The 9,484-nt window shown below is 43.3% G+C and overlaps 1 protein-coding gene across 1 annotated transcript; it reads left to right on the top strand.

The window, feature by feature from the left end:
* The first annotated feature begins 182 nt into the window (after nucleotides 1–182).
* FAM161B (FAM161 centrosomal protein B) lies at nucleotides 183–8,776 on the top strand. Its single transcript, XM_076345081.1, has 9 exons — nucleotides 183–214; nucleotides 376–598; nucleotides 1,780–2,342; nucleotides 4,053–4,390; nucleotides 4,777–4,904; nucleotides 5,198–5,365; nucleotides 5,860–5,959; nucleotides 7,368–7,498; nucleotides 7,743–8,776. The coding sequence occupies exons 2-9, from the start codon at nucleotides 462–464 to the stop codon at nucleotides 7,831–7,833; spliced, it is 1,656 nt and encodes a 551-aa protein (XP_076201196.1). The 5' UTR covers nucleotides 183–214; nucleotides 376–461; the 3' UTR covers nucleotides 7,834–8,776.
* Nucleotides 8,777–9,484: the final 708 nt, after the last annotated feature.

The raw sequence follows: 9,484 nt of genomic DNA, 5'->3' as shown, positions 1-9,484 counted from the left end.
CGCTCCGGGAAACCATGACAACGCGGCCTGCCTGGGGGCGTGCCCTACGGAAAACGGTTCTTCCCGAGCACCAATAAGCGAGCGGCGGATGCCGTCCGTCTTGGAGTCCGATAGGCTGCTTCAGGCCAAAAGGCGGGCCTAGAGCGCGGCCGGCTTCGTTGATTGGCGGGAGCCGGGACCGGTGCCGTTGGAGGGCTGAGGCGGCGGACTGCAGGTGAGGGAAGCGGTCTGGCCTCGGCGCTCCCGGCTCGGCCTCAGCCCCGGCGGCGGCCGCCGCCGGGGCTGAGGCCGAGCCGGGAGCGCCGAGGCCGGGCATGGAGGTTGGGGTCGCACCCCCGAAACGAGCACTTGTCGATTTTTTTTTTCTTCTTCCAGGTGACACGGCATCCCCTCAGGCTGCATAACGGACCAACTCTGGTGTCTCCCGCCACCGGGCGAGGAGCTGGGAGTGGCCTCTCGGGATGGGAGGCCGTCAGTCTCCTTTAGAACCCCAGGCAAACTTAAGGGGTGACCTCGGGGTATCCGAAGAGGATGAGGAGCTCGAGGGTTTCAGGCAGGAGGCGGCAGTCCTGCGTGACAAGCTGTGGGAGGCTCTCAGGTAGGATGGTACCTGGTAGGGATGGCAAAATTGCGCAGGGGATTCCTGCTGCTTCTGACCAGTGACGAGGCGGAGCATGAAGTCCCCAAGGTGCACGTGTATGGTACCAACATGCTGGCCACAAACATATTCACAGATGGGAGGATGGGGCCAGCAGGTGCCCACGTAAGGAGCATTCACATAAAACATGAACAGCACAAATCCTGTTCCTGCTCGCCAGCTAGTCACACTTAAAATTTGCTAGCAGATCACACACGTTTCTACCCAGCGGCCAGTCTTCAGAGCTGTGGTGTCTCCAACATCTAGCTCTCAGACCTCTTGTCTTTCTCTGTGGTTAGTCCAGCTTGAAGTTTGCTAGCAGATCACACACACACATGCTCTTACAAAGGAAATAGTTAGTTTATGAAGAAGAATAGACTGCAGCAATCACCAGGCAAGTGTATTGACCAGGAGCCTGATTACACATGACCGGCACCTTCTGTTTCCTCCCTTTTTCCCACTTTCCTATTCTTGGTCCACCCTGATCCTTCCTTTTACCTGCATTTATTCCTTCCCTAAATATCTCATAAGTTTTACTCAGTTTCACGATCACCCTCAAACATCCTATGAGAAGTTTGCTATTTCAATGAGACCCATGATAATCTTGGGGTTTTTTCTTATTATCAATTATGTGGTCTTCTTACTGGCTACAAAGTTTCTAGCTGAACCTCTTAAGTGTTGCACTAAAACAGTACCTTGCAATGGCCCTTCAATCAGCGTCTTAAGAATTCTGGTGTTTGGTACTGTTTGTTGGATTTGTGCATCTCTGTGCTTAATTTATTGTCTCTCCTGAGTTTGTCTTTTATGTTGAGGAGCTATCAGCTAGATATCCCTAAAGTTGGAACTTTCTGGTTTACTTGTGGCCTTTCTGGCAATAGAGTGCTAGCAGTGTAATAAATTGCATTACAAAGCTAAGTAGGCATAACTGCCATTTTCTACATGGAAAACAGAAAACAAGCAAAGCTCTGCTCACGAACTTTGGTAGCAAAGCAAAATATAGAGCCCGAGAACGATAAGCCCTAGGCCTGTCTTTTAATGACCAGCTCAGCCTACAGTGCCTCTTAATCAACAATGTCTCCCTTCTTTTAATTCTGTTTTTTAACAATTTCCCTTATTTCTCCTTCATAATGTCTTTGTCTTAGTCGTACATCTGGTAACAAAAGGCAGTCCAGTTCTTTGATCGACCTCACCTCGGACAGCACCTGGGATCAGCAAAAGCCTCACTTGTTTCCTAAATCCCGCTTGAGGCCAAAAAGTGCTTCATCTCCCTGGATTCCTTCCATCACCATCCCTCAGCCCTTCGAAATGACACTGCGGGAAGCTCGCAAAAAGTCCCAGTTGATGAAGTCATATGTGTTTCTTGAACTAGACAAACAGAGAGACAAAAGGCAAAGCCAGGACGAAGCTGAATGTCAGAAACAATTCCGGGCACAGCCTGTACCTGCCCATGTGTTTTTGCCCCTTTATCAGGAAATAATGGAACAGAATGAGATCCGTAGGCAAATAGCAACACAGAAAAGAAAGGAGCTGCTACTTTCAACCCAGCGGCCCTTCAGTTTCCTGGAGAAGGAGGAGAAAAAGAAAGAAGCTATCAGACAAAAGTTCCTGGCGGCAGCAACCCCAAATGAGAGCTCCAAACAGAAGCAAGTCAGTAAAAAAGTTCCTAAATCTACTTATGAACCACTTCTTGGAGAGAAACTCAAAGGTAAAATGCCAGGGCTCTTCCCGTAAAAACAACTCCCTGCCTGTCCCTCGCTGTCTCCATGCTGGGAAGTAGGATCATGGCCCATAGGGCGTTACCTGGAGTGTAAAGCCAATATCATTACATCCCCTGGTGTTTCCTGCATCACCGGTCATTACATTTCATCTAGATACCCTTACAGTAGAGTGTCCTAAATTTAGTAGTCTTGTATCAGTGTAAGCAGCAGCAGTTCTGTGCCACTCCCCAGCACACATGGGTACACTGAGCTCTTCAGACAGATTTCCATACCCCTTTTGCTGCAAATCATGACAGTTTGGGAATCCTTCCCTGCACTGGATTCCATACCTTTGGTTATGCTAAAGGGAGTTAGATGATTTGTGGCACAAGCGTGAAGACAGATGTAGTGCCAGAAGTGTCCAAGGTCCATGCAGTATCTTGGAACTGACAATTTTACTCCCACCCAAGTGATCTGTGCTGCACAGGACCCCTCGGAGAAAAATATTTCCTGAGCCCAAATCAGGCAATTAGTTCGGTTCTAAGTGATAGTGCAGTAGTGCAGTCTCTCCTGCCATTCTCTGATGTTTTCAGTTAACTTCCCATTTGCTCTCCACCTCCTTATTTAAGTGCTAAAACAAGGGAGGTAGGTGCCAGGACCATTCTAGTCAGAGGGACAGCCAAGGAAATTTCTTTCAGATGGCTTAAGCCCCCACAGTTGTAAGTTTGAACTAAGCAATACAGACTTCACGCTTGAATATAGGAACTAAACCAGCCCTTGATAACCCTCATTGCTTTTCTCACCCCCCTTTTTTTTTTTTACTGTTTCCCACCGATTGCTTCTTGAGTATACACCAGTTCAGTTTTCATCAGAAAACATTCTGTTGTGGTGTACTAAACTAAATAGATTAGAAAGGTAAAAGAGAGCAAAGGACAAGCCATTGTTCTGTTTCTATCTGGTATATGAGAAGGGAGGAGGAATGAACATTTTATACCTCAGTCAATGCAAACATAAATAGACTGAAAAAAAGTCTTATTTTGCAAACAGCAGTATTGATTATTTTTTCTAAAAGCAAAAAAAAACCCCACAGCCAACTGTTTGTCTGCATTTTCTCAAATATTTAGTGCCGCGCAGGTAAGGACTCAGTTTGACACTATACCCTGAAGCACATTCTTTCCATGGAAAGTTTGTCACAAAAGTCACAGGACATGATCCATCCACCAAATGCTCCTTAAAATCTTTTCCAATATAGACAAACACTGCTGGATATTACACAGAAAAGCCAGCATCCGTTACAAGTATATTTGAACAGCCCATTTGGATCACACAGTCAACATAATGACATAAAGTCCCATATGAAAAGTAGAACTTTGATTAACACATCACGTCTGCAAGACAAAGGGCACAAGTTATCTGGTACCCCTAAGAACAGGCATAGGAGGAGAAGGCCTGTTCAGTAACTTTCTCTGATAAGTGAAAGAGATACCTAGAGATTAATGCCTAAGAAAGAGACGTGTTTTTTTCAGGTATCCTTGAACATTTTCCTGGGAGGCAGAGGAGAGAGAGGCTGGAAAGTGGGGAAGGAGAACACAGGATGTCTGGTCTCTCCTATATGTGTAGCTGCCATCATAAAGAAAAGTTTAGAGTTGTGCAGTGGCAATTTCACAGCCTTTTATGTCACTCATATTCTTCTCATTGCTTTGCTTTTGATTCATTAGAAGCTGAACTCTACAGAGAAATCCGCATTCAAATGAGAGCCAAGGATTTGCTTGAGAGCTCCGTAGCTCTTATAGATACTAGCAACTGTCGGAGGGAGCCTCAGTCCCGAACTGCCACTAAAACTAAGCAGGAGAGACTTGGCTTCTTGCAGGACAAAAGTTTCAGCTTCAAGCCAAGGATCAATCCAACAATACCGGATTTTGAAGGACTTTACTGGGCATTTCAGAGGGAAGCAGTAAGGAGACAAGAAATCAAAGAGGCAACTCGTAATAAGCCATTCAAGCTAAGAACCTCCAATCTCCGTGGCAGGCAGAGGCAGGCTAATGAAAAGATAAAGGTGAGATGACTGGATATTTCTGTGGTACTGCTTTCTCTGATCAAGATGGCACCTTCTTAAATTTATAGCATTTATTTATGGATGGTTAGTGTCCTGTGACCTCTTCCCTTGTCTTGGGAGTACTGCAGAATTCTAGGACAAACCAGGGAACAAAATTCTACACAAAGAGATGAGCTATGACAGCGAAGGCTCAGCCACCCTTCCATACTCCTAATCACGTCTCCTTCCCCTCATCCCTTAGCCCCTCCCATGTAAATCCCTACTGATGGAAGAGAGAAGAATGAGTGCATTGCCCACATACCCCAACTGTTCTCTTTGGTAGACAAAGAACAGAGGGGATTCTGTACTGTGAACAAATACACTGAATGAAGTTCCATTTTTTTCAGGATTCTCAGCAACTTTCCAAGGTTTCACTGAAAAAAAGTCATTCTCTGACTGGACTTTCCTCTCTCTCTTCCAACACCCTTCCAGTGCATATTACAGATGCAGCTAGAAAAAGGGAATCTGCTATTAGGTAAGTAGAAAAGTTTGTCTACAAGACCATACACCAACTAATGACCAAAATGGAGGGAAAAAAGTCAATGTTTTCCCTCATCACATCAACTACATCAACAATACTTTTCCTAAATGTTTCTCTGTCTTCTTTCTTTTCTAATTCTTGCCCTGCCTCCCAGTTGATTTGGGAGCTGCACACTCGTATGTCTGACATTTTGCTTTTCTCCTTAGAGGACTACAAAAGTGAAATTCCCTGCTAGCATGTAGTATGGCAGTCTTAAGTGAGCTCATTAATAACTTTTTTCTATATAGATACTCCCAAGATAACAAAAAGGAAGGGGACAAAGAAGGAATTTATTGGCTGGAGAAACAGAAAAAGAAATGTCAAGCTATCCAAAAGTCAGTGAACAGCCGAGCAAAAGCCCTGGATCCGCATAAAAGTCTGGAGGAAACACACAAGGAGAAGTCGAAACAGAACTGGTCAGTATCCTATTCTGCACAGAAATAGCCATTTGCTCTGCTAACTGGGGATCATCAGGTAATTCTTTAGGAGGAATTGGGTCTAAGAACATTCCTAGCCTAACTTTTTTGGCTGTGATACCCATTCCACATTCATTTGGATTTCTTAACAATTCCACTCGTTCCATACAGAACAGTTTCCTTTAGATTAACATTTGTAGAAACTAATTTGTATGAACAAGCCAACTGAAACGTATAATTTGGTAAAGCCCACATAAGATAAGGTTTTCTAAAAACATGAACACTGTTCATGTAGGTTCTCTGCCTACACTGTAGTAGTAAAGCTTTGCTAATGGGTCCATAACTTGCCAGCAATAGCAGCATTTTGCCCAGCGTTCAGAATCAAGACAATTACCAGAGCTATTAAAGGACAACACAGTTATTGAGAATTCCTCATTCTTGATCAGCTACAGTCAGAAGGAACCTGTATTAGACAGGGAACTTTTCCATTTCAGGCAAAATATGAGAGAGAGAACACAGGAATACAGAAAGGAGTTGGAAGAAATGCAGCTGCGAGTCAAGAACAGACCATACCTCTTTGAACAGGTCACCAAGGTAACTGGTCAAAGTTCCAGAGTGTTTCTGGGTTTCATTGCCTTTCATTTAAGACAGGCATTAAGAAATCTAGTCTCAAGTTAATTCACAGATATGGTGCAAATGGTTGCGTAGTCTCTTGACTACACTCAAAATAACACCTGGAAGGCCACGCAAGTATAATTTAAATTCCTTCCCACCACCTGAAAAAACACTCAGACTCATTTCTTGGTTGTAAAGCTTTCCAGTCCCTAGTATATATTGCAATCAAAATATATGGTCTGATCAAAATTAAGGCCTTATCACACCAGAAATTACATGAATACCTATTCTGCACCTGAATACCATAGCCAAATTTTAAACTTTTTTTCTTAAAACCCTCTCCAGTTGAGCACTTTTTCTTTGTACCTCTAGTGCTACTAGAAAAACATTAATGACAGTTACGTCGCTTGTATCGCCTGCAAGCTCTGCTATCTGGGGTTGCATTCAGCACATCTCCCCCACCACACAGTACCATCTGCACATCTTTATTGCCCTTGAGGTGTAGATACAATCTTTACTCTCTACAAAGTATCTTTTCCCCGGGGTTTTGGCTTTCAGTTCTGTCTCCTTACAGGGACATACCTGGTTAGAGACGTAGTGACAATACATTGACAACATGATGATTTAAGATTTCTCAATAGAAAGTACCTTCCTGGGTCAGACTTTCTGTTCAGATGAGTGGTCAATGGAGGCAGAGAACACATTTGTATGATAAATATTGGTAACATTCCTGTTTGTCAGGTTGCTAAGATTTCACCAGTATCCATAGCATTCACTCATGTTGAGACAAGATTTTTATCCTTCCACATAGAATACCTTAATCTTCAGGAACTGGCCAGTCCCTCTGGAAAACCGTCATCTCAGACTACATTAATTTGCAAGGTTTATTTGGAGGCAGTGAGGATATAGGATCCAGGACGCTTGGTTTTCAGTTTCTTAAAGATGAGCTGATATGAAGCTATTTCACAGGTGCTCCCCGTTTATTGACCTCCACTGTCGTTAGTGCTTACAAATTATAAGCAAACATGTTTCCAGAATTTCTCACAACCCTTTTTTGCACATATTCTCAATTTGAGTGTCAGAGTCAGGACTCGGACACAAATATGCTAGGCTGGTAGGACTGGAATGCTGTAGAAGCAGGAGAACAGAAGAAGGAAGAAAAAAAGAACAGAAGCAGGAAAAGGTGAGCTCTGGCTTTGAGAGATGTGAGACATTCTCCTAGTATTCAGTTTTGGTACTGTACTGCAGGGATGACAAAAATTCTGGACGGGGGCTTTGCTGTCCTCTTGTTCTCATCAGGAGTGTCAGCCATGAACTTTAAAACAACTTGAGCATTATGGGGAAGCCCCAGTTCTACGTGCTTACTGTTTAAGTTTCGATTTCGTAGCATGATGCTCGTCAAGGAGCAGAGCGTCGCTACAGACACACCCTCCAGCAGGTTGGGCTAAGCGAAGAATTTGTAAGGAAAAAAGGGAAAGATGCCACTGACTTGCTGGAAGAAGAATCTGATGTTCACAGGTAATAAAAACAATGCAATACAGCTCTTCTGCCTTTGAGTAGAAATATTTTCCTTGTTCGTGAAAGCGTTCCGGTTTGTATCATCTAGTGCAGGCAAAATTAAATCAACTTCCCTCGTCTTATTAAGCATCGCAGCTTCTCTATCTTAACTCCTATGACTGCACTCTATTTCTTATGCATGGGGCAAAGCAGCAAGTAAGCACTGCAAACCATTTCTGGTATTAGACAATCAATATTTCTGCAGAGCGCCGAACTCTCGGGGTGAAAAGGACGACTGTACTGTACAGGAAGGAGAACCTCAAGAGGAACAGAGCGGAAAGGAAGTGGCAACGTGAGATCTAGCAGAAGAATCCATCGATCATCTCTTGATTTTTTTAATTCAAGATTCTCCAGGTTAATCCTCGGGAACTTTCTGGTTTAGGCTGACACCTAAGAATTGCTCTGGGGTAAGTGAGATGTGAGAACTTAGTAAAGGAAAAAAAGACCAGCTGTTGTTTAGAACACATCTTATCCAACCCAGCAAACCCTGCAGCCTTCCTTAGTCTTCACAAGTGTTCCCTGTTTGGGAAACAAAGAAGTTAAAAAGGTTGAAGCACTATCTTTGGATAAAAGCAGATACAGAAGATTGAAGGGGTACAGCCTCTAGTGTCAGCTCCTTGTGTTCATGCCACGGAAGCACACAGAAAGGGGAGAATGCCTTTCAGTGTGCTAAACCTTGGTTTATACATACGTGTGGTAGAATGCTTTTAAACAAGGTATTTCTAAAAAAGAAATTGCAGGATTTGACCTACCTTGGGAGAAGACTCAGAGGGAAGTCCCTCTCTGGTGTTAACTCTTCATTCACTCATTACCAGCTCTGCTCCTTCCTCCCATTAGGAAGAAGCAATAGTCTTTCTATATTAAAATATCTCCCATACTTCATTATTTGAAACTGTTTTAACATCTTACCAATTTAGGTCATTAATTTGGCCTGAAAAACAACCAAAATTATGAAGAAGGTTGTAATTAAACAATGCATCACTTCGGATTGCTGTTGTCCTAATTCTACAATTACTGTGATATCAAAGGTGGACTTTGGTGGAAGAAAGATTAGGTATTACCTGTCAGCATGCTGCACTCAAATGCCTGGGGCATCTTAAATGGTATAGTTCACACATTAGTGGTCTTCCTTTACCTGACAGTAATAACGATCTCAAAAATACAAACCCTTACCACCTGGAATGTTTTCTGAGAATTATGATATCGGAGCACTTTGAGATTAAAAGTTTTTTAAATGGCTATCAATGTTTTTGCATTGTCCAATTTCTTTATCAATCCTCTTTTCCTCACTTTTTAAACGGAAGATGTGTCTCTTTTCATCTTTGTTACCTCAACCCATTTCTCCTTACACTGTAACAACAAAACCTCACCATCAAATCAGAAATACAGTACCTGTAAGAGCTACCACATTAGATAAAGATATAAAACTGAGATAGTGGTATTTTTGATCATAACAAAGTACTAGATCCAAGAATTTATGGCCCCGGGGTTTCAGGCTGCTATGTTACACTTCCACAGAGATCAATTCATGCTGATACATAGCTGAATGCATTGGGTTGCAGCAGTCCTCCTTACTGACCCAAAGGATCTCCAACAAATCTAAGTTTAGGCTTGTATTTTTCCTTTTTTCCTCCTTTTCCAGTTGAAGAGCGTTCTACGCAATGCATCTGCTGAGTGCTGTGTCACAGATTGAAACGCAGCCCTTCACCAGGCTGGAAATACTTCCGTCACTGTAGAGGCTTTCCACACGGACAAGAGGCTTAAGCACCCGAGAGGGTTCAAGGAAGGCTGTTACCAGTGTACCGGTTTCTACATAGGTTTAATTATGTAGGACACACAAAGGCTGTTCTTTCTCCTGTGTCCGCGGGAAAAGAGCAGTGACGTAATCATATTGTCACCATGCCTTGTCACATGGAAAGGGGAAGGGAGGAAGATTTCTTCCATGCT

This window comes from Aptenodytes patagonicus, chromosome 7, assembly GCF_965638725.1.
Source record: "Aptenodytes patagonicus chromosome 7, bAptPat1.pri.cur, whole genome shotgun sequence".
NCBI lineage: Eukaryota > Metazoa > Chordata > Aves > Sphenisciformes > Spheniscidae > Aptenodytes > Aptenodytes patagonicus.
This window is presented reverse-complemented; position numbering and strand designations above follow the sequence as displayed.

Excerpts from the sequence above, each read along its gene's own strand:
- FAM161B (XM_076345081.1), top strand. The coding sequence starts at position 462 with ATGGGAGGCCGTCAGTCTCCTTTAGAACCCCAGGCAAACTTAAGGGGT. Across the intron at positions 599-1,779 it reads AAGCTGTGGGAGGCTCTCAG|TCGTACATCTGGTAACAAAA; the intron begins GTAGGATGGTAC and ends TCTTTGTCTTAG. Across the intron at positions 2,343-4,052 it reads TCTTGGAGAGAAACTCAAAG|AAGCTGAACTCTACAGAGAA; the intron begins GTAAAATGCCAG and ends TTGATTCATTAG.